Source organism: Falco peregrinus, chromosome 10 (genome assembly GCF_023634155.1).
Source record: "Falco peregrinus isolate bFalPer1 chromosome 10, bFalPer1.pri, whole genome shotgun sequence".
Taxonomy (NCBI): Eukaryota; Metazoa; Chordata; class Aves; order Falconiformes; family Falconidae; genus Falco; species Falco peregrinus.
In genome coordinates this window covers 9,655,540-9,679,886 of record NC_073730.1, presented here as the reverse complement: position 1 = coordinate 9,679,886, position 24,347 = coordinate 9,655,540, and the positions used below count along the sequence as shown (strand labels likewise).

General features: G+C 62.9%; 1 protein-coding gene across 1 annotated transcript; it reads right to left on the bottom strand.

The window, feature by feature from the left end:
• Positions 1–937: 937 nt before the first annotated feature.
• On the bottom strand, positions 938–15,910 carry CRIP2 (cysteine rich protein 2). Its single transcript, XM_055815573.1, has 8 exons — positions 15,744–15,910; positions 5,991–6,085; positions 3,978–4,035; positions 3,359–3,499; positions 3,129–3,197; positions 2,606–2,700; positions 2,266–2,323; positions 938–2,115 (listed from the first exon to the last, which is right to left on the bottom strand). Exons 1-8 carry the CDS (start codon positions 15,784–15,786, stop codon positions 2,048–2,050), a joined length of 627 nt encoding a protein of 208 aa, XP_055671548.1. The 5' UTR covers positions 15,787–15,910; the 3' UTR covers positions 938–2,047.
• Positions 15,911–24,347: the final 8,437 nt, after the last annotated feature.

Sequence of the window (24,347 nt, the reverse complement as noted above, 5' to 3'; positions counted from 1 at the left end):
CCAACCCGGGAACTGCGCTGCCGAGACCTCCGTGCCTGGGAAAAGGCTGGGATTGCTGCCGGGAGAGGGAACACCAGCGGCTCCTGTGCCCGCTGCCCTGCCCACGGCCCGAGCCCCGGGGACGCCGCTGCGGCCGAACGCTCCCTGCAGGCACGATGCCCGATGCCCGTGCCCGCTGCGTGGTGCCCGCTGCATTGCCCAGCCGCGTCCAGGCGAGGAGCAAGGCCGCGGCCGTGGTCGGCACCCAGCCCCCTTCCTCTGCACAGCGATGGAGCAGCTCCAGGGCTGATGCTGCTACAAGGATGCAAGACATTGCAGGGGTGCCAGGTCCCCGTTTTCCCCAGCAAACGGGGCCAGTGAGGTTCCTGCATCCCTGGGGCTCTCAAACAACCTGCCAGAGGGGACGAGCTGGAGCAATGGTTCCCAGAGCTGGTGTTTGCCTTGGCAGCCCCAGCCTCCATGCCTTGCTTTCCAGACACCGGGCTCCTAGGGGGAATAGCTGCGTGTCTAAACCCAGGCCTGGCAGCCGGGCTGGTACCTGGCCAGGGACACGGCAGCTCCCAGGGGTTGGCCCGTGCCGCCACGCTGCATTCCTGCCTCGCTGCCGCCACGCTAGGCTTTCCCATTGGCAGCCCTGCTCAGGCACTGTGCCTGCTCAGCAAGACCTGGCTGGGGGGAGCAGCGTCACCTGTTACCTGACATTCCACCCTGCAAAACCAGGGAGGATCCCATCCCATCCCATCCCCTACAAACCCAGGGAGGGCAACAGCCTGTGCTGCACCAAGAGCAGCTCTGGCCTCAGCAGCTCAGGATCAGCTGGGGCTCAGGCTGCTCTGCCTTGCCACAGCAGCAGGGTCCTCACCTGTCCCAGGACCAGAGGGATGCTGTGCAGCACACAGAGCTTCCCCTGCTCTTCCCAAAGCTGAGCCACACAATGTATCTCTCAAAACTTTTATTGTCAGCAAATAACAAAAGTCAGCCCTGCGGTGGGTGCAGGGAGCCCGGAGAGAGCAGGGTGCTGGCACCCCAGGGCTCACTACCCCGGCGGGTCCCCTGCACCAGCACCCTCCCCGGCCTCCTGGGCAGCAGTGGGGCTGGGGGTGCACAGGGGGGACGGGCAAGACTGGAGGGCACGTGTCATTCTCCAAAGCAAGGGGCACATTTACAACTGCTTATAAATAAACAACAACAACGAGAAACCTCTGGCTCTGGGAAGCAGGCGGGCATCCTGCCGCCAAGCCACCAGCCCAATGTGCTCTGTCTTCCGAAGGCAGGGAGCAGCCCACTCCCCCAGAGCTGCAGCCACAAGGTGCCCCTCCCCACCCCCGGCACGGGCTCTGCTGCCAACCTGGATGGGGGGACACCACCAACTGAAACCAGCCAGCAGCTGGTGCACATACAGAGATGCCCGGGGAGTGCAGGGATGGGAATGTCAGGGGGTGCCAGACCCTAGAGTCTGAGTGGCAGCTGGCCCCAGGGAGAGCGAGGGCCAGGGCACGGAGCCCGGGAAGGGTCAGGAGAAGAGCAGCACTGCCAGACGGGCCAGAGCCCTCAGGGGACTTGCACGTCCCCACAGGGCTGAGTGCCCTGACCAGCAGCCCCCATCCCCAAACATAGTGGGATGCCTGCCCAGCTCCATCACCCTCCATGTGGGGGGCAGCCGGGAGCACCCTCCCGTGGTGGGGCTCCTGCCACCACCTTCCCCTGACCCTCATCCCCTCAGCTGCCACTCGCTGTCCCCTGCACATGGTGACATCTCCACACCCACCCTGCTGCCTCCCACGCTTGAGGCAGGGGGGGCTGGGGGTGGGTGCTGGGGAGGGCAGAGCACATTGGGAATCACCAGAGACACCTTCTACCTTTGCCTTTAAACACTGAAGCTTATATTAAAGACTATGATATATAACCCGGGGGGCAGGGCCATCCTGCCCGGAGTAGAGACAGCAGAGAGAGCACAGCTCCATGGCCAGCCTGGCGGGGGGCTGCTCCGGCTGCGAGCAGGTTAGTATGGGGGCACAGAGCAGGCGGCGGGGCAGGGGGACACCATCTAGGGCTGGTTCTTCGCCTCGGGGTCTTTGTCATAGATGTAGCTTCCCACAGCTCCGGTGTTGACGCCTGCACGGAGGGAGACACAGGAAGGTGAGGACCCAGGTTGAGAGGTGGTGGGTTCCAGGGAGATGTCCCCTCTGGGTGGTGGCAGCGTCGAGAGCAGCAGCCCAGGTGGGGCGTGTGCCCCTGGAGCAGCTCCCCACCCCAAGCACTCACCTTTTGGCCCGAAAAGGATCCCATAGCAGGGCTTGTGGCAGTATGGCTGTCCATCATGCTGCACGGGGCAAAGAGAGAAGCACATCACACGGGGCAGGGGTCCGGGGAGAAGCCAGTCCCTAGGACAGATCCCCCTGGCTGGGCAGCTCTCCGGCTCACCCCCTGCAGACTCCCCAGCACCTCCAGTGCCCCCCCAGGCTGCAGCAGCTGCCTCCGCCAGCCTTGCCCTGCCCTCTTCCAAAGGCAAGGGCTGCCCAGCCAGCACGGCATGGCTCAACCATGCCCCGCTGGCACCCCCCACGTGTGCTACCCGGGGCTCCCAGGGCTGGGACATCCTCACCTCAGCGTGGCCCCCCGGGGTCAGTGTCTTGCTGCAGCGCTCACAGCGTAGGCAGGGACGGTGCCAGTCCTTCCCCAGCGAAGTCACCTTCTCGGCTAGAGCGGGGACAAGGAGTGAGGGTCACACCAGCCCCCCTGCACAGATGCCAAGGGGGAGCATGTCCCATGGGGCCATCACCTCTACAGACAAAATCCCAAGACAGCCCCGTGCATCCCAGGCTCCCGCATCTCTCCCACCACCTCCGCTGCCTCCCAGGTGACAGAGGTTGGCCGAGGACAGCTATTAAGCGCAGCCACCCACCTGGGAGGTGACAGCAGGGGACAAAATACAGATGAAGCCTTTTCCAAGAGCACCCATCGCTGCAGGCTCCTTGGGGACATCTCTCTGTGCCCCCAACCCCATCTCTGAGCCATCCCCCCCACTCCCCCACCTCCACGTGCCCCCAGGGGTCCTGCATGGAGCCCCAGCACCACAGGGCCGTGCCACCCCGGGGCAGGCACCCACTGCCTGCTGGTCACCTTACCGAAGTAGACTCTCTTGCCACAGCGTGGGCACATGTTGGGCTCCCCGGTGAAGGTGGTGACGCTGGAAGCTGGAAGGAGAGAGGGCAGGGGTGTGGGAAGCGGGGTGACACCTCAGCCAGGACACATGTGTGCAGAGGAACCCCCACTCGAACCCTGTACCCCACACCATCACCAAACACGGTGGTTCTGGCAGAGGGGGCCAGGCTGCCCGTCCAGCCCTGCCCCTCACCTTTGCTGGGTCCCTTGGGTGGCGCGGCATTCACCTTCCTCTCCTCTACCTTCACCGGGTGCTCGATGGGCCCCGGAGCAGTCTGCCCCTCGATCTGCGGCTTCTCATAGATGTAGGACCCGGCACCACCGATGTTCACCCCTGCAATGGGGCAGAGAGGGTCTGTGATAGCCTGGGAGCACTCAGGGTCTCCATCCTCTCCCCAGCCCCCCTGCCCCACTGCACCCAGCCCCACTGAGCCATGGGGCCACTGCGGGCACTGCTGCACCTCGGCCCCGGCTTGCGACGTCCTGACTCAGGCTTTCTCCAACCTCATCTGAGATAGGAGAGTGACTCCACCTTCTGTTTGAATGGGAATTTTGTATTAAATATTTAAAAAAAAAAAAAAAAGAAAAAAAGAAAAAAGACAACTATTTGGAACGGATCCTTCCCTCCTCTCCCTCTGCACAAGGGGTGGCAGGGTTGGGATGGCAAAGTGCTGGCTGGATGCTCAGCCCATGCTAGGCTGGCTCCTGGGGTGCTTTCAGGGCCGTGGCTCCCTGCCAGCAGGGATGGGGAGACCTGACCCCTCCTGCAGCCCTGGGCATGGCTGCACAGGCACCGGGGGGCATGGACGTACCTTTGGGACCGAACAGTGTGGCATAGCAGGGCTTGTGGCAGAAGGGCTTCCCGTCGTGCTGGGGAGAGAGGGGATTGTTAGGATGCTGAGCAGCAACAACTGCTCCCTTGGGATCTCTTCCATCCCCGCTGGTGTTCAGACACCACCATGGCCATGCCTACACCGCAAAATGCACCCAGCCTGCAGGTCTGCCAGCGACAGCCTAACCCAACCCGAGCACTCAAGGATTTTACTGGCATCAGATGCTCCAGCTGTTCTGCACATGCCATACCACGGGACTGGAGCACTAGCACCTTTGGCAGTTCAGTCGAGAGGCATCCCCCAGTCCCAGCCAGGCAGTGGGCCACCGGGACCCAGTAAGGCATCGCTTTGCCCATCAAGAATCCCTGCGCGGTCAGGCCGTCAGGCGCACAGAGCACTGTGGCTTCCCCGAGCTGAGCCTCCCCCTTGCCTCGGCCTGAGATCAGAGGCCCCGTGTGGGCTCTGGTCCCAGCCCAGCCACTATTGGCCCCGCTATCGGCTGGGGGCAATTATCGCAGGAAGGCACAAAGCGGGCGATAAGCCCTGGAGGTCCCATAGCCATTTCTCACGGGCCAGTGGGAACAGAGTCCAGGAGACAAGAGCGAGCATTTGTGGCTGGGGCAGGGGGCCAGCGGGGCTGCCACACACACTGCCCTGTGTGGAAAACCCACCGAGACCCCACCTCAGGCACGAACCCACCCCATTGCCTGCTCGGCTCTGATCAGCATCTCAGCCCTGCTTCATGCCCCAAGCTCCCACGCTCCAACCCCTCTGCTGCAAGGCAAGGGCACCTTGCCCAAAACGGGCCGGGCAGGCGCTGGCAGAAGCGATGTCCCTTCCCTCGCCGCCCTGAGCGTTGCCGTGCCGAAGGCGAGGGCTGGGGGTCAAGGCTGGGGGAGCGGGCAGGCTCCGGGCGGGCAGCAGGCGGCTGCAGAACATCGCAAGGCATAAATGTCAGTATGCTCACAGCGTTACCATGCTGGAGGGGAGGGTAAACATTTAGTCGGTCTCCCCGCGACACCTTTCCAACCCAGCTGGACACGCTGGCTTTGAAAGGAGGGAGAAAATGCAGGGAAGGGCCAAATTCTGCTGTTGGCACAGTCGGTGGGGGCTTGGCTGCCGTCCCCCACGGGAGCAGAATCTGGCCTTATATGGAGAAGCAGCAAATCCCCCAGGCTTAACCCGGCCCGAAGCACAGATGCACCCGTGCAACCCCATCCCCGCCGGCAGGACAGGCCCCACTCCCCTCATGGGTTGGTGGCAACCAGCACGGCTGTCCCTGCCGCCGCCACCCGCTCCCCAGCTGTGCCGCCTGCTAACAGCGCGCTAAAGAGCTGGTGACACTCTGGCATGACAGGCACTGTGCAAAACCCAGGGCACCGGGTGTCACGCTGGGGCACTGCACAAGAAAAACACAGTTGCTCTCCAGCCCAAGCACCTGCCACCACCACCGGCACAGCACCTTTGTGCTCCCAAGTGCTGGGCAGCCGTAGTGCCATCGCACTCCAGCGCAAGCCCCAGGGCACCGAAAGCACCGATGCTGAGACAGCACCACCACGGCAACCCGCTCATCCCGAGATTCTTGGTGGTTTTAACCACATTCCAGTACAGGCTCTTGGCACCTGCATGCCTTGAAAGCCAGCACGATGCCCAAACAAGCCTGCCTGGTGCACGAAGCTGCTTCAAGCGCTTGCCGCGCAGGCTGCCTGGGAGCTCGCACCAGGGTGGCACAGCTGGGGCACCACACGTGGTGCCAGCACCACTCTGTGGCTTGCCCAGGACTGTGCATGGGAGCTCTGGAGCAGCAGCATTTGAAGCCGCAGTGTATGCTCCTGGGCTTGCGTGCCCCAGGGACAGCCCATCCGCATGGCATCGGGTACCTGCCCCAGCCCAGTTCCTGGGATCCCCCGTCCCTGGGGTGTTGGAGAGCCCACCAGGCCACCCTGCCCAGCAGCAGGGCTCCCCGCCACCACCCGCCCCGGTGGCTCTTACCTCGGCGTGCCCACCCGGGGTCAGAGTCTTGTTGCAGCGCTCACACTTCAGGCAGAACTTGTGCCAGTCCTTGCCCAGGGAGGACACCTTCTCGGCTGCCGGGAACACAAGAGAGGGGTGAGCAACTGCCCAGCACCTGCTAAAGCCCCTGGGGAAGCCAAGCTCTGGGCACCACAGGGGGCTGCACTCATCGGCACGCTGGCAAATCAGCCACGCTGCGGGGACCACCCTGCTTGAAGCCCACGGGCTCCCCAGGGCCATTCTATGGGCGCAGCCCCCCCACCCTCTGCCCACCCTCAGCGCCAGCCTTGCCACTGCAGACACCCTTTCCCACGCGCCACTCCAGCAACGGTAGCATTTTCCTTTCTACTCCCTGCATCTATTTTTTACCACCACGTTACCCAGCATGACCCTGCTCCCATTCAAATATTTGGCGTTACCATGCCCACCCCACCCGTTTAGTCATGCCTCCCACACGCACACCAGCCTCCTGGGCTCCCCGGGGAGCCTCGGCCGCTTCCAGCCCTCAGCTGGTGCTGCTCCCAGGGCACCCGCCTGCCTCCAGCCGGGAGGATGGGATGGCAGGCAGCCTCCGCTGTCACCAAGGATGGATGTTTGGAAAACACCTGTCTCTTGGCGTGAGGGTGCTCCCCCCTCGCCCCCAGCCCAGAAGCAGGCACGAGGTGCAGATGGGTACACAGGCACCAGCCCTGCATTGCCCTGGAGTGCCACAAACCTGCAGAGCAACTCGTTGCTGGCACAGAAAACAGTTTCAAAGCGCCAATGGGCAAATTCAAGGAAGGAAAATGCTTTAAGACCGGTTACATGAATGCGCCTCCTCCAGCTGGCCCCGAGCTGTTCTTCCCCAGGAGCACTCCAGGAGGTGGCACACGCTGCCAGTCCTCATCCTGCATCCCCAGCCTTGCTCCACCCCCCCTCCCTCCCAGCTTCTGGGGTGACGGGCACTGCCCCGTGCCCCCCACCAATTCTCCTTCGCCCTCCCTCTTCTTGCACATGTGCGGAGACAGCTGGAAAACAGCACGATCCCGTTAAAGCCACCATAAAACTAAATCAGAAGAGCCAAATAAAATATTTAACAAGCAAATAAAAGCACAGCCGGAGCCTGGCCCTGCTCTACAAGACCTCCTCTGCAACGGCGGGGTTCCCAGCCCTTTGTCCCTCGAGGACCTCAGCAAATGTCACCTGTTCCCATCAGGTCAAGATGGGGGTCAAGAGCTCCCCATGGGCTGCTCCTGGCTTCCAGAGCCGCCCTCCTCCCAAGGCAAACAGCTGCGTCAGGGGCACACCACAGGGCCAAGATAAGCCAGAACAACTGCCATCACCAGCCAAAAAAAATCAACCCTGGCGCAAAGCATGGTGGTCGGTGGCAGAGGAGGGCAGCGCGAGGGGGCAGAGCAGGAGCCATCACCTCGGGGTGGCAGGGGAGACCCCCGAGAGCATCCCCAGGCAGGCACATGGGAGATGGCCTTGGGGGACCAGCATCAGCTGGAAGCAGCTCTGAGTTGACCTCCCAGGGATGCCACACACAAGCCCAGGCTGCTGGACCAAACCCCAGGTGGGAGCAGGTGGCCGGGTGCCCCGCCACAGCCGAGGGTCTGTGCCTGCCTGCTCAAAGCTGCCAGGGCAAATCTCTGCCAGCCCCCAAGCCGGGGGGCTCGTGCTTCCCCGGCCCCCTGCAGCAGGCAGGGAAGGGCCCGGGGCTGGATCCTGCCTTCCCCTTCGTCTGCAGCCCTCAGCTGCCCCCGGGGGCAGAGGATCAGCCCCAGGGCACACAGCCCCCAGCCCTGCAAGCTGTCCCCAAAAGCGAGGGGGACACTGAGGTCCCAGCACCCCCCTGCCTTGGGGCTGTTGCAGGAGCCCTGCATCCTCGCGGCCCTCCCCGGCACCAACGGGTGCCTCCTTGAGTGACCAAGGAGGGAAACGGAGCGTGATGGGCTGAAAGCTGAGCCAGGGGCTCCGGGCCAAAGAGCCACTCGGCTTTGTCACAGCGGATGCGCAGCCAGGGCAGGCTGTGCTGTGGCCGCATCACCCCCAGCTCCTGCTGCTGTTGCAGCCCCGGGTACAGAGCAAGGAGGAAACTCCCGGCGGATGCTTTCCGGAGGCCATCGCAATTCCAGCCGGCCACAGCCCACACCAGCTCCTTCCCGCCCCCGCCAGACAAGATGCCTTCCCAGCGTCCCCCCCCCGCCCCGTAATATTTCAGGCAGCTGTGAATCCCTGCTGCGCCCTGATGAATGCACACCCCCCTGCCAACGCACCCCCAGGCCACACAGAACAAGGGGGACCTCACTGGCACCCGCAGCCCCTGGCAGGGGACAGGGCAGGAGGAAGGAGGTGGCCCGGTGCCCAGTCCTGCTGCCAGGGCATGGGGACAGCCCGGGAACCGCGGGGGTTGCCCTTTGCCTGGGGGTGGAAATGCTACGCAGAAGCTGGGCAGGCACCCTCTGGCTGCAAACAAGGGCACCTGGGGGACACGGCTAGAGCCGGCGCAGCCAGGACGGCTTTCCAGGCGGCATTGTTCTTCGTGCGGAGCGGAGGAAGCAGCCTGGAGCCACCCCAGCCTATTTCCAGGGCAGCGGCGTCCCGCACATGGTCGCACTGCCCCATAAATCACTGCGGAGGGAAAACAGCGGCGCCCAGATTTCCTGTCACCCGGCCACATCTGCACCACCCTTGCATCAGCTCTGGAGGAAAAGTCTCCGGCCATGCCCTCCCACCGCTGCGAAGACCCCCAGGCAGCTGCTGTGGGGAGCCCTGCTCCACACCCCCTGGCTCCACGGGGACGCCCCTCTACCAGCGCTGCAAAAGCAGCCTGGGGCCAGGCAGTGCCCGGGCTCCATCCAGCTCTGCGCAGGGAGCACGGGACAGCATGGGACTCCAGCGGGGCTTTGCTCAGCCAGGCATCACACTGCACCCAGCCTCCACCACCGACAGGGATGGGCAGCACCTGTGTCCTCTCAGCATCAACCCAAGCGCATACACGTCCTGCCCCGCTGCTGCATCCCGCACCTACACGCTCAGCCCTGTGGCACAACGTTCCCTCAAGCCCACTAAATTTAAACCAGCCGTGCAGCGCCCCTGGGAAGGGCAGGGTTGAGGGTACTCGCCTCCAGGAACTCTGCCAAAGGTGCATGCCTTGGGGTTTGCCGGCCCTGGGTCACCCACCTCGCCGCGGGTGGGCACCGGGTGCCCATCGATAATAAACCTCCCCCCTATGGCAAACAGCCCCGCGGAGGAGCACGGCTGGGTAGGGGGCCGGCTGCAGTACCTAGCCGTGGGGTAAATGTGCACCATGCAGAGGTGCAGCCCGCACCAGCCAAGGACACCACCACAGCTGGGGAAAATCAGAGGCCAGGAGCAGGCAAGCACCCGAGGGGGCTGCTGTGGCAGCCTGCTCCCTGCGGCAGCCCCACCCTGGAGACAATGAAGCTCATCCCTTAATTATCTGCTGTGCCTGGGCAAGGCAGCTGGAGCAGGCAGCAGGTGGGTGCATCTTTTTGGGGTGGGAAGGGAGCATCCCTCCGCCCAGCCTCAGTGCCGGGGGCCGCGACAAGCTGGCTCCAGGCCCTCACGCAGGTATTTCCACAGCCTGATGTCAGCGCTGCTTCCAGCCAGAGGCTTATTCAGCAAAAGCAACCGAAGCTGCAGCCGCGTCTCTGTAAAGGGCTGGGCTGTTGCCCCATCCACCCCATGGCAGCCCTGGGAGGACATGGGGAAGGGCTGACAAAGCCCAGTCTGGCAATAAAGATGCCAAATCCCCACGGGAATGCAGCGACCGGCATCCCTGGAGAAGAGGGATGCTGTCAGACCCACCGCAGATGCACTTCAAAGCAGTTACAGGCACAAAGGAATGAGGAAGAGAGATCAGCACAGGGAAAGGAGCCTGGTGAATGGCTGGAAACAAAGCTGCTAGCCCAGGTAGCCGGCAGCCTCCTCCTCTCCCCAGTCCCTCTCAGTGTGGTTGGGAGATGGAAAAGGCAGAGGGATGGCTTGAGGACCTCCTGCCATGCGGCCAGCCACTGCCCTGGTCCGCCAGGAAGGGTCTGCGCTGCCTTCCCACATCCCCCACTCTGTCCCCTCCTGCCTCCCCGAGCACAGCCAGGCAGCTCCTCTCCCCATCACACAGCCGCTGCCGACAGTTATGCCGCACCGTGATTTTGCGGCCAAGACGTGGATATCCAGCTCCCCCACAGCAAGGCGAGGCAAGCCCTCCGGCCCCGAATCGCTTGCTTCTGGGCTCCCTCCAAGTGTGCAACAAAGCCAGCTCGGTACGGACTCACCGGGGTGGGGGGGACAAGGAACACCCCAGGTGAGGGGTCCTGCTTCCAGCCAAGCAGAGAGGCGAGGTCTTACCCAGGACCCCAGCCGCCCCCCCCCCTGAGCTGAGCCACTTGGGCACCCCAGCGCGTGGCATGGCTCCTGCGCACCCACCACTCCCTGCCTCGCTGCCGACAAAACCTCACCTCCTGCAGGCACTCTCCTGGTCCTGAGCCTTCCACCTCCTGCTCTGGCTTACAGGGCCAGGGCAGCCTCCAGCAAGAGTCGCTCTCCATTTCCCACCCGCCTGCTGTACTCCATCAAGCAGCATCCGCACGGGATGCATCCCTCCAGCTCTGAGGCCAGGCAGCTCGACCGTGGCTCTGCTGGGAGAGGATCAGCAGTGGGTTTTGCCAGGCATTGCATTCAGCCAGGGCTGAGGCCAAGAAATCAGCTGCTCACTCGCCGCGACACAGACCCGCATGTGAGGCGCTGCAGGCAGGAGCCCCAGCCAGCAGCAAGAATCCAAGCAGCCGGAGGTCCCCCTCGCCCCGCCGCACAGCGAGGGGCAGAGCAGCCAGCCAAGAGCCAGGGCACGGCCGGCACAGGCAAAACCCCTCCCTGCGGAATCGCTGGTCCCAAGCACGGTGTCCCTCCTGTGTGCTGAGATACCATCTCCGGTGGGCAGCGCCAGGAGGATGAGACAGTTTCCTGGCCCGTGTCAGTAACAGCCGGACTCAGAGACATGCCGGAGCAGCCAAGCCTGTCTAAAGTGCCCCTCCATCACCACAGCATCTCACACACACCCCACACACCCCTGCTGGCTCCCCACAGCTGTGGGGCACAACCAGCTCCAGGCAGGGTTTGGCCCCAGGACTGTGGGCAGCACAGTGTGAACAGAGACAGCGGCGGGAGAGGATGCTCGGGACCTCCCTGGGGGCCACAGCACCAGCATACCCACCAGGAAGCGCCTGGCAGGCTGATGGGAGAGGTCTCCCCATCCCTGTGCCAGGACCTGCCCCCCACCGTCACCTCCCTGGATGCTGCAGGGCCCCCCAGCCCACTGGCAGGAGTGATGGGCACCACTACCCTCCGCAGCCAAAAGCGGCACCATGGCACACGCTCCAAGCTCTGTATCTGATTGCAACATCACAGTGACAGATTTTTCCATTACCTCTCGCTCAGGCGTTCCTGCTCTGCCTTTCCTTTCCAGTCCCACCACCTCTCCCCATCCCTGTGCTCCTGCCAGGGACAGGGAGGGAGGACGGGAACACAAGGAGCTCTGCCCAAGACCTACCTGGCACCCAAGACGTGGGTGCAAAGCTCCATAAACCAGACGCCAAACTGAGTCACTCAGGACCAGCTGAGCTTACCGAGAGCTGCCCCAGCCCCAGGGCTCTGGCCCCAGCACCGCTTCCCGCAGGCTGCCAGCCCAGGGAGGGCAGGGCACTCAGGCTGGCCAGCACAAACCCCTGGCACAACCACTGCAGGCACATTCCTGCAGATCCCAGTGTCCCACAGCAGCTGAGCCCCAGCTCCCCACAAGGCAGGCCACCGCCCATGAACACGCACACAAGGTGCTGGCCCTGCACCGTGCCGGAGCCCCAGCAAGCTCCAGCAAAGCGTGCACTTCCCAGTGCGCAAAAGCAAGGGGACCGAGACATCACACCGTCCCGTCCTGCCCTCCCGCAGATCATTTTCTATAGCTCATGCTCTTTTCCCGAGGGAGAAGCTAATGCTAATCAGCCCGTCCTTCAACTTCCCACAGAGGCATCCCCGCCCCGGCAGGGCCCTGCGCGGGGAGCAGGGAACTAGTGCATCCTTAGTTACTGCTCTGCAAGGTGCACATGCTGCGCCAGCAGCTGCCCCGAGACATGGGAGCAGGCGGTTACCCAAGGAGCCCAGCCAGGCTCCGTGCTGCCGAGCCGACTGCTTCACCGGCGGGGCTTGAAGAGCCGCTTCCTTTGTTAGGGACGGCCATAAGCGAAATAAAGCTCCCCTGCCCCTCCTGCCTGGCCGCTGACAGGCCACTGTCCCCCCCAGCGCTGATGCGGTGCCTGAAGCCAAGGACAGCGGTTACTTATTAATTGAAGAGCCCTGCAGAGGGCATTTCCACAGGGCTGGCCCACCAGCGGGCAGAGCACCCCACACCTCGCTGCACCCCGTGTCTTGCTGCACCCCTCTCCTCCGGCAGTGTGACAGCGGGGCCAGGCACCTGTGCGGGCCCCTCTGAGCGCCCTGGGCTTGGATCCTCCTTGCTTCCGAGCTGGATGTGTCCATGTCCTTAGTCCCCCGCTGGCACTCCACCGGTGAACTGTCCCCACAGAGCAGCTCTGCACCACTGGGACAAGCCCTGGGGCTACTGGGTGACTCCCACGTGCTTTTAGGATGCCCCTTCCCAAACAAACAGCACAGCAGCCGGCCCCAAGACACCCCTGCAGGTGCAGAGAGCTCCCCAAAAGCCACCCGCTGGCAGACCCTGCTGCACGTGCGCTTGCTGCATCCCCGAGGCTTTCGCCCGCCTCGTGCTTGGGATGGGAAAACAGGAAACCCGCCACTGCCACGATCCCCCGCAGTTCCCTGGGAAGAGAGGACAGGAGGCGGAAAGGCTTGGCCAGGGCTCCCAAGGACCCTGCAAAACTCATTTAAGGCTAGGGGTGCAAAAGGGAGCTGGGGAAACGCGCGGCTGTTTGGCTTCAGGCAACTCTGGTCCCTCCGGTGCTTCCTGCCTAAAGAGACAGCCCAGCCCCAGCCCCCAGCCCCAGCCCCCAGCCACCTGCCAGCGCAGGATGGGAAGCAGCCCCGGCAGCTGCCGGCAGCACTGCTCCTCTGGTTAAACATTCACTCCATCCCTCCAGCCTCCCTGAAGCAGGGAAGTTAGCCCCAGCCACTCCTGGAAACAATGTCACAGACCTCAGCCTGATTTTTTTTTTTTTAAAAAAAAAAAAAAAAAAAAAAAGCCAGAAAACTATTTTTATATTTCCCTGTGCTTTTTAAAGGAAAAAAGCTCATTCTGTAGCTCAGGAAACACCCACATCCTCCTGACTGCGCAGGGAGGAGCCCGCTGGATTTTTCCAGGGAGCATGAAGCAACAGGCAGGCTGGAAATGAGTTTTCCATCGGTACCCACGATTGTTGGCGTTGGTCAGCCGCTCCGGCACTGTGCGGGGCCCGGAACGGGACGCGGTGGCATTTCTCACACATGACCCACAGCTGCAATCCCAGGCATTCGAGAAATTATAGTTGCCAGCGTCCATTCAGCACAGGCGAGGAGCACTCCCGAACAAGCGGGGCTTTATGAATCACCACCCGTTAAGCTTTGGGCCAGCAGAGGAATTCACAAACGTTACCGAACTCCAGGCACAGTGTTCCCATCGCCTTCCCACCAAACCACATGGTCCATCGGGAGGAAACCCCAGGAGCCATGTCCCGGAAAGAGGGCTCAGAGGTTGCATCCAGTTTCTATCCATTAAATAAACGGACCTGGGTTTATTCTGCCAGAGCCTGGGTGGTTCCTCAAGGAAAAAAAGCTCAAGGCTGGAGCGTGTCCTTGCTGATGCCTATCTCAGCTCCAAGCACAGAGAAGTTTCTGGCTTGGTCCCGTTCTGACTTATCCCCCCAGTCTCTCTCAGGGGCAGTGGGGGCCACAGGGACCCTGCGGGGATCATGTGATGGGGGCTGCTGCTCCCCGGCTGCCGGGCGCCTGTCCCCTCCCTGCCTGCCAGGCAAGCATCCCCGGGGCAGACGGACGGGGAAGCCAAGGCGCAGCAGAGACCTGGTCACAGACATGGACACCTACAGAAACGTGCCTGGGGGGAGAGAGGTGGCACGCAGCTGGGGGAACAGGGTACAGCACTGCTCCCCCCAGGTGATATCCCCGAGAGACCCCTAAGTCCCCCAGCACATGGGGAGAAAGAAAGAGCATGGGCACTGCACTGGGGGCTGGCATGTCACCTCCTGGCATAGCCTGGCCCCTGCCAGCAGCGAGGAGGTGGTCCTGGAGCCCAGCCCCAGCCCCCTGCACAGGGCAGGCTTGCCCCTGAGCGAGAGAAGCAGCTTCCTGACCCCAGGCGAGTGCCCAGCCAGCTGGGCGGACACACTATTTTCTGCTTAAAAAGGAAAAGATTCACACAAGGAAAGACATCCGAGCCCTTCCCACCCCCGCACAAATAGGTTTATTTAAAGGAGGAAGACAGAAAAAATTCCTATTTCTCTGTGTTTACTTGGAGATGGCCAGAAAGGAATGAAAGCAACAATGCCTCAAACGCTCGGGCACCATCAAGACCCTTTGGTATTTCCCTGCCAAACAAACGTGCCGAGGCAGCCGGGGCTGGACCCTGGAGCCCTGGAGGGAGACGGGCAAGGAGGGGTGCAGGTGGGCAGCGCTGGGCCAGGCCAGCTGGACTCCATGGCCAGCAGATGCCAGGGGGCAGCTCGGGCTGGAGAGCTGGATCCATCCCTAGCGCCACGCCGAGCCTGCAGGGCAGCCCGGGGGATGCCCACCCCGGGGCCAGGGGGGGGAAGCGAGCCGGGGTAGGCTCCCCGTGGAGCGGCGGCGAGGCATCAAGGCATCAGCCCTCGCTCCCACCTCCGCTCCCGGCATTTTCTGCCAGCCGGCCGGCAGCGCTCGGCCCGGGATGCCCGACGGGAGCCGCCCCAGCCCTGGTTCCCAGCGATCCTGACCAGCCACAGCCCCGAGCCGGGCCCTCGGAGACCTGCAGGGACTCGCTGCCGCCCGGGGCCGGCCCGGGCACGCCAGCCCGGCCCGCTGAGCCCGGCCGCGGCTGGGGAAGCCCCACGGAGAGCCCGGCCCGGCGCGGCGCCCCGGGCGCCCACCCGCGGCACGGCGGGAGCGGGGCCGGCAGGGAACGGCCGCGAACCCCGGGGGGAAGGTGCTGCCTGCACCTGCCCCCCCTGCTCCCCCCACAGGGACCCCCCCGCGCACGGGAGCCCCCTCGCCCATGCCGGAGAGGCCGGGCTCCCCCATGACCCAAGCCAGCAGGTACACGGGGACACGAGCCCCCCCCCCCCAGCACCCAAGCAGCGGGCACACCCCCAACCCTCCTCGCCCCCCCTTCACCTCCTCGGCTCGGGGGGCAGGGGAGGGTGCTCCCGACCCCCCCGCTACCCCCACCCCTGCCCCCCGACCCAGCGCCAGCCGGCAGCATCCCTCAGCACTGCCCGGGGGTGGGGGGCCGGGGGGGCAGCAAAGGGGCCGCGGCCGCTGCGAGGGGGGGGCCCGGGGGCAGAGCAGCGGCTGCCGGGCAGGTGTCTGGGTGCTGGCGGCGCCCCGGCACCGCGGAGGAGAAGAGGGCCCGGAGATGCAGCGGGGCCGGGATGGGGACCGGGAACAGGGCGGGGGGCCAGGGATGTACGCCGGCTCGGGGAGGGGGCACCCGGGGCAGGGCGGGGGTCCCAGGGATGCGCCCCGGCTCGGGGAGAGGGATGCGGGGCTGGACCCCGAGGATGCGCTCACCGAAGTACACGGTCTTGTCGCACTTGGGGCACTTGGATGCCATGGCAGGAGAGGAGAGCGGAGCGGAGCGGAACCGAGCCGAGCCGAGCTGTGCCGCGCCGAGCCGCGAGCCGCGCGTCCCGCTCCGCCCGGCCCCCGCCCACTGGCCCCGCCGCCGCCCGGGGGGGGCCGGGGCGGGGCCCGCGGAGCGTCTGCCTGGCTCGGCTCGGCTCGGCTCGGCTCGGCTCGGCTCGGCTCGGCTCGGCTCGGCTCGGCTCGGACCCGGGCGCGGCAGGTGAACGGTCCGAGCCGGCAGAGCCCCCTCCCGCGCCAAACGTCCCTTCCCCTGTCCCCCATCTCCCAAAGTGTGCAAGTGCTCACGATTCCCCTTTCCTGGGGGGCAGAGGGGGGTAAATAATAATTAAAAAAAATATATTGAAAATTAACAAGGTTTCAACCAAGCAACATGACCTGTGGGATTGTACCAGCTCTGTGCCCCCCCCGCCTGTCCCAGTGAGCCCTGCAGCCCTGCAGGCCGGCACCCATTGCCACAGCCCCCCCCCCCGAGCCCAGGCGAGAGATGGGGCGAGCACAGGAGCTGCTGCCCCCCCGTTTAGGGACACCCCAGGCACGCTTAGTCCCCTCCTCTAGGGACAGGGGTGCCCTCGGGGTGGGGGGTGGGGGTGGGGGGGATGCTTTCAAACTGCACAGACAGCTGGGCTGGCCACAGAGATGGTGTGTGTGGCTGCAGGGGGGTGCCCAGCTGGTGGCTGTGGCCTTTGGGGTGACAGGGTGGTGGCTGAGGAAGCCCAGTGCTGTCTGAGACACCCCCCCCGCTGTGCCCTGTCAGCAGCCCCCCCCTCCCGAGCCTGGTCCCACACTTGCAGCCACCACCACACAGGGCTGGTGCGGTGGGACGGTGCCCAGGTGGGGTGGGGGGCACAGAGGCGGGCAGCGGGCGCAGGGGGGGCAGCAGCCCCCCGCCCCGGGAAGCACCGTGCCTGTGCCGGGTATTCTTAGACACATTTTTTCCGGATGGGGTAACTGAGAAACCCAGATTAAGTAGCCGGGATGACAGGCCTGATACGGGAGACCCTGGGGGGGACGACGAGGGTGAGAGGCCCGGGGGGAGCAGGGAGCGGTGACGGCTGGCCGGGGACAGAGCAGGGCACGGCTCGCGGTGGCCCTGCTGGCACAGTGTGGCACACAGGGCATGGTACCACGGGCAGCACTGCCCACCACAGGCACGCCGTGGCGAGTTGGGGGTGCCGGTCCCACGGCTGGCCCCAGCGGAGGGGCTCGGTCACCCCCATCCCAGCTGTGGGGTGAGCGGCCGCGCTCGCTGCCCCGGCACCCTCAGCCCTTCCCCGCTGTAACCCTGCTCCGGCCGCGCAGGCCGCCTCGCCAGGCCCAGCAGCACCGTTCCTGGCGCCATTTTGTTCCGTTTCCATGGAAACGCCCGTGTCAGGGATCCCTCCAGCTGCCGCCGCTGCCAGGGATGCTCAGGGAGCCACGAAGCCATGCTGAGGTGGGAGTGCTGGCTGCGTCCACCCTAAAGCGTACCGCATGGTGGGGTCCAGACCCCCCTACACCAGGGAAAGCCCCTCGGTGCTCCAGTGGCCAGATCCTGCACCACGGGGCTGCTGGGGACAGCAGGTGCCTGGGAGGAGGGTACTGGGGGGGGTGCGGCAGGGCCTGTGGCTGGGGTGCTATGGGGGCTGCACCCCTGCACCCCCACACTGCAGGCTTGACCCAGGTGTTGGTAAACACGAAATCTGCTGCTCCGGCGAGGCGAGCGAGGCCATTGCATTATTCATCAGCCAGCAGCCCGGCACTCCGCCGCCATTGTCATATAATTCCGCCTTTCTCTGCCGGCAGCTGGTGCGGCTGTGAGCGCCCAGCCGGCGCTTCCCTGGGAAGGGAACACAGGGCTGTGGGGTGGGACGGGGTGACCCCGGCCAGCGAGTGCCCGGGGCCGGATGGGATGGTGATGCTTCACAGCGGGTTCCTCCATCGGCTGCACACCCTGCCGTGTCGCAAGGACCCAGGCGTCGCCGTCACTCCACGCTCAGCTGCTGTCACAACAATGTGGGGCTTTGTGGCCTGCGAGGTCCCTGCGCAGTGCAGGTGGCAGCGGTGCCCCCCGGGTGCTCAAGCCCCCCACGGCCCCATGGAGGGGTGCTGAGCCCTGCATGCCCTGCCACGGAGCCAGTGTGCCCGGGCTGGGTCAGCAGCCACCCCCGGTGCTGGCAGCAACCAGGGCAAGGCAGGAGCTGGGATTTGTGGAGCTGTTACTGATTTCTGGGAGGCCAACTGCCCGCACAGCCCGGTGGGTGCTCAGGTGGCCCCTCCGCAGTGCCCGGTGTGCCGCTGCGCCGGAGTGCCCCAGCAGCAGCCCTGCACCTGCAGCGGCTCCTCTGCCACGCTGCGAGGGGCATCCCAGAAGGGGTCTGTGGTCCAAATCCTCTGGATCCATAGGAAATCTCGGCTGGGGCGGGGCGGGGCGGGGAGGCAGGAGGGGAAGGAAGGAGGTTGCATCCACCCGACAGCATGTGTGGGGCTGCCACGGGTGAAAGCCCAAGCTCAGCTGTGCTGCAGAGCCAGCACCCGGCCGCTCCTGCCAAAGGCTTTTCACACATAGAGGCTGGGGGCAATTAAGACAAATCACCTAAAGGTGTGAATCCCTGCCTGCAAATGCGCTAAATCCCAAGCGGATATGCTCGTTCGGGAGCAAAGTGGCTTTAGCTGGTCATGTCTTAATCTGCCCTGGCTTAGGCTTGGCATGGCCTTGCACCAAGGGAAGGGCTGTCCCAGGGCCACAGGGACAGCGGGACGGGTGCCTCAGGTGGCACTGGCCGGGCAAGCGGGCATGGCACAGCTTCTCTGGAGACAGCACACCCAGTGCCGGGCACAGGAACGCAACTGTGGGACCGCCTGCTGCCGGGGGGACACAGGGTGCAGGCAGCAGTGTGGTGGCACGTGGGGGACATCTCTGACCCTGCCGTGCCAAGTCCCCAGGCAGCTGCACTGATGCCCAGGGAGCAATTTTCACCGAATCATCCACTTAGGGCTCCCTGGTTCCTGGGGTTTCCCTGGTAGTGGGTAGCAAAGCCACCTTTCAGCAGCCAGGGGGGCGTTCTGGCATGGGGGATGCAGCCCGCAGAGACACCCAGGGGTGTCCCCATCGAGGGGACCAGCCTCCCAGCCCTCACCCCCATGGCGGCAAGTGACCCATTTTCCTCCAGCGCCACCCAGCCCAGCACACCCCGCGCCACAGGCCACTGATGCTTGACCCTCACTGATCTTGCTGTGCCTGTGCTTACCCACCCAGGGGCCGTGGGGGCACGGCGGGGCTTTCCTCTGTGGAGCGCCTGGCAGCCCGGCATCCCCCTCCCTGATAAAGCAGGGCTTTTAACTCAGCCCCTTCCCACAGGGATGCTGCACGGAGCAGAGCAGGAGCCGCATCCTGCAGCATCCCCTTCCCAGGTGGGACCGAGACTGAAGCAAGCCCAAACGCTAAAGCTGGTGCCGGCACGCATAGCCATCCCCTGCGCAGCAGCAACGGCCCCTGGCCCAAGGGGGGCTGCAAGATGTGGGGGGTGTTTTGCTGACCGTGCCGGGCTGGCCTTGGCCGTGAAGCAGCGATGACCTCCACCGGGAGCCTTCCAAAGGCGTGAGGCGGTTTGGGACCTCTGCCTAGGGCAGGTCAACCGGACAGCTTTGCAGGGAGCTTAAGGGAAAGTAAGGAATAAATAAGGAATAACTACCCCCAGGCTGCCTCTCCTTTGGCTCACCTCTCTCCCCTTCCCCGTGCTGACTCCCCTCAGCTCTTTCTTCTTTGTTCAGATGGAAATACCACAAAACTTCATGCACCCAGACAGGGCTGCTCACGCAGGGAGCTGGGGCTGCACAGTCTGCCTCTGCTCGCGTGTCTCGTTTTCTGGGCCCTAGGATCAGTTGGATTTGTTACAGGGCAAGAAGAAACTTGGGGGGCAGGGAATATCCAATAAAAAAGGTAAGGAAAAACCCCCACTGCTGGCTGGGTTTGCTCAGAGGACAGTCATCCACATGTGGCCCACAGACCCTCAGCTGGTGCATCACATGTTCAACCCCCCCCCAGCTTCGGTCACCCCAGGGTGACACACTGCAGCTTTCTGTCACCCCTAAATCTCCCGCACCCCCAGACGCAGCCCGCAGCCAGGTGCTGCTGGTTACAAATGGCACAGCAGACAGCTGCAGCCATGGGCCATGGCCAGTGATGACCGTGGACCACCAGCTGCCCCGGTTCTGCCTGCCTGCTGCCTCGGTTCTCCCCATTTGGCAGGAGCTTGGCTCTCATCCGTGGCCCAGGAGTGGTTCCCAGTGGGTTCCCAGGGACATGACGGAGAAGTCTTTCACAGAACCAGGCAAAACATTTGATTTTTATTTTATTTTTCCTGCACAGCCCTCCTGGATGTGCAGCACCTGCCGGCCCGGATCTGGTTATCCCGTGTCCCGAGGCTGGGCAGCATGGGAGGGCATGCAGCGCAGCACCCCCCTGCAGCCGGGGGAACCTGCTCCCCAGGACCAGGACCTTGGGGCTGTCTGGGACGGGGAGGCAGCCACACACAGTGGGGACACAGCCCACACGTGCCGGGTAGCCGGCCTCGCTGCTGAAGGGTGGCCACAGGATAAGCGCACGGCTCAGAAAGGGGAGCTCAGGGGCTTAGGAAGGATTAGTGAGACTGGAAGATGGAAGACCAGAGCAAGAGCGTGCCGAGGGGCTGGCAGGAGCTGGGTCTCATCAGGCAGCACATGCCACTGGCCGGGGCTTGGCATGTCGCCCCTTGGCCTCGGCGCCCGCTATCTGGAGCTCCAACCACCCACTTGTCCCTTCTCTCCTTTAAAAGGCATCCCAGTACCCACTGTTATCGGGCAGGGCAGATAGCACTGTCACGCCTGCAATAAACAGGTTTACAGACGTTTCACTTGTCCTTGCAAGCAGGAATGGATGTCCTCATTGACCCCGAGTCCCCTTCCCAAGGAGGCTGGAGCTGCCAGCCCGCCCAGGGCCAGCGAGCATCCCACAGGCTGCGTGCATGCTGAGGAGGCACGTCCTTGGTGTGGGGCACACGAACCTCCATCGAGCAGGCACGCTGCCTCTGTGAAGTGGGACGCAGGTGCCTGAAAAACGGTGCTTTCACCAAAAAACAGCAAGCAGCTGGGGAGCCCCAAGCGTGGCTTTCAAAGCCCCGGTGGAGCCGCGCACCGTGCCGGGGCTGGCTGCAGCCCCAGCTCCAGCAGGAGGCCATGCAGAGAGGGGCTGGGGCAGCTGGTTTTCCGGCTTTCCCAGGGGAAGGAAAGGGCATCCCAAGGGCCAGGCTGTGCCAAGAGCCAGGCTTTGGTGGCAAAGTTCAGGTCCCGGCCGTGTGAGGCATGGTGTGGCCCTTTGGCACTGAGCTTTCCCCATCCCGTGGCCCCTCCTGGACACCCTGTGGCCGGAGGCGGGGCTGGCCATGGTGCAATACGGTGTCCAGGGCTGGCATGGTGGCAGGACAAGTGTGCACAGCAGCTGCCCAGTTTTCACCGCCTGTGCTCCATGAGCACACCACCTCCAGGACACAGCTCTTGGTGAGCTCCTGGGGTAGGGACGGGGCTGGACATGCGTAACCCAGCGCCTCGTGGGTGCTGCAATATCCCTCTGGCACCATCTTGTCCTTCGGTAGCACAAGGGGCAACACCCACGCAAGAGGATGCATTTGTTCCCTGTCTCCAGCAGACGTTACGGGCATCTTCCCGGGATGCAGGGAAACAAGTGTGCACACACGCCCAGCTGGGCTCTGCGCCTGCCCGCTCCCCTCCCGTACGTCCTGCACGGCGGCAGCCAAGCTGAAGGCAGCGGGGAACAAACTCGCTCCCGCTCCGATGGAAAGTCGCTGATTGAGCACATCTTGGCTGAAACCCTCCGGTGAGGATCTGTAAATCTCCTCGCTGTGACGCTGCCAGCATCCCGTGGAGCACTGGATCCAGGTGGAAAGTCCCCCTTGCAGGCAGAAGGGGAGGAAGCCGTCTGCAAAAAGACGCTGAATTTATGTTACTCACACTTGCTCCAGGAACGTGGAGAATGAACTCACAAAGCCCACGGCAGGAATCAAGCGCAGCTTCAGCCCTGACCTTGCCCGACTTTCTTCCAGGCTGAGGAGGACAAGCCCCCTGCCCCATGGTTTATCTAAATTCACAGTGTACCTTTTCTTGCAACAGCTTTCCCCCTCCCAGGAGCCTGCATGGTGGATGAAATGTGATCATCCGAGGCTGAGGCTTTCAGCAGGTCTCAGCAGGGCAAAAACTTTGTTTGGTCCCCAGGGAGGGCTGGGGGGACAGGGCAGCACCAGCCTCCCCTTGCAGGGAGGGCAGTGGAGACTGCACACGCTCAAGACGTGATCCTGAAGATGGGGATCGTGGCAGATCCTGTCACTGCTGGCTCTTGCAGGCTCTCCTAGAAAAGTATTAACCAAAAAGCACATTTACGGGAAAAAACCCCAAACACACGCTTGCCAGCTAGGGAGGACTGTCATGCTGGGGCTGGCCTTTCTGCAGCGTTCCCTCCTTTCTCCCTCTAATACTGCTTCAGTTCTTATTTTATGTTAAAGGCATTTTCAAGCCTGTGTCCTCTTGATTCATTAAGGAAACCAGAAGAGAAACAGGGTCCAGTTTCTACAACTGCATCAAAATCCTTCCTCCTCCACCTCCTCTCAGTCAAAACCCACTAGATTTTATTCTTGGTCTTCCCAGAAATCCCCAGACTTGCACACCTATCTCAACACACTGCATACCATCACCTGGGCAGGTCAGCTGCCCCTTCCTCTTCCCTCGGCGGTGGAAAGCAGCTCCACCGCGATGGACACTGACCATCTGAAAGCAACTTGGCCTTCCCAAGGTCTGGCTTGTGTAACACTTGCACTGAGCGCCAGAGGCCACAGCAAAGCTGGCACGGGCTCCAGATTTCCATTTCAAAGGAAATTTTGGCATGTATTTTGCATTACAGCTCTCCAGTAGCGTCCCGGTTACGGCCCACCTCCCACAGCAGGAATGCCAGGTTTGGAATTGTTAGTTTGGGTCACACTTTCCTTTTCTTCACACTGTTTCAACAGTGCTGTTGCAGCCAGTTTGCTGCCATCACATTACAGCATCAGAGAGATCACAGGGGAGCTGCTACCGACAAGCTGTCAAAATGCAAAGTAAAAAAATCCAAAATTCCAAAGTTAACTAAAAAAAAATCTGTAACAAAACCGTTTTGTCATAAAGTATTGCAGGGATGCTTGGATTCTTGTTTTAAGACTTTCCTGACCAGCTCCCTGCTACTTTTAAGCCTGTAAAACCGTAAACATTGTAGTGAGCCTGGAGCTCAGCATGCCCCATCCACATGAGCGCGAAGCACGGCCACCTCCCAGGGCAGCTGAGCCTGGGACATGTCTGCTCCCGCATCTGCAAGGCAGAAAAGCAAGTGTAGCGTGGGGATGCCAGGGACACACAGGCTAAGGGAGAAATATCCAAATGCATATGGCAAAAACATGTGCGGTAGCAATGACCCGCTCCGGGGCAGGCAAGCACTTCCAAACGCCAGGCTCTGCGCTGTGGAGCTAACATGCCCGAACACCAGCTCATTTCACTGCAACCCCCATCAGAATTTGTCCCCTACAATCTCAAGGGCTCTTTAGGAGGTGGAAGGGACACTGAAAATGGGACTGCCCCAGCTGTATTTTTATGTATTTATTTATTTTTACAAGCACTAGAGCAGGAGGGTGAATAATCCAAGGTAATTCCTGCAACCACAGCACAGCAGCATATGAATGTGCACACTGACACAGGAGAGGCTTAGCGACAGCGTCTGGCTTAAGGGAGTGATGGCTCCGGCTCGGATAGGTCAGCGGTGGGACCTGCCACTCACTCTGCGCTTCCCAAGAGCCGGCAGTTTTATTGGATCGCTCAAGGTACCTTCCAAGCCCTCCTCCCAAGCTGGTACAAGCATAAGCCAGTGAAACACGAGGGACTGAAGTCTGCTACCGCCCGCCGAAATACGGCATCCATATTCAAGGACACGCAAGGGATCCTGCAAAGTCAGGGCAGCGCAGGATCCTCTCTCTGCTTGCCTGGCCTCATTCCCAGAGCAATCTCTGGAGCTGCTCCAAGGAAGCTGCGAGCGAGGGAAGCTGCAGGGCTGGCACCCCCCGGCGGCTGCTGCCAGCCCCTGTGCAGCTGCTCGCAGCTCTGGCCTCTAGTTCCTCCGCCTCGTCCGTGGAGGTGGGATTCCAGAGCTCCCCCAGCACCCAGGCAGAGCACAGCCCTCTGCTACTGCTACCGCCCAGGCATCGGCTCCAAACCCCGCTGCAGGGGGACCGAAGCCCTTTCGGACACAGATTTTTTTTTCCACTGCGATCTCTTCACATTTCAATTCGCAACAGGAAGGAATTCCTGCAAGGCCTTTCCCACACAGAGAAAACTCAAAACCTTCCTGCAGTTGGTGGTATTTCTACTGCACGTAGGGTTAATGCTACAGACTGATGGAGACACAGCAAGACCGGCAATGGTCTCTGGTGCCATCCTGCACCGTTCCACGCAGCCTGGAAGCTTTCTACCCAGTAAGCT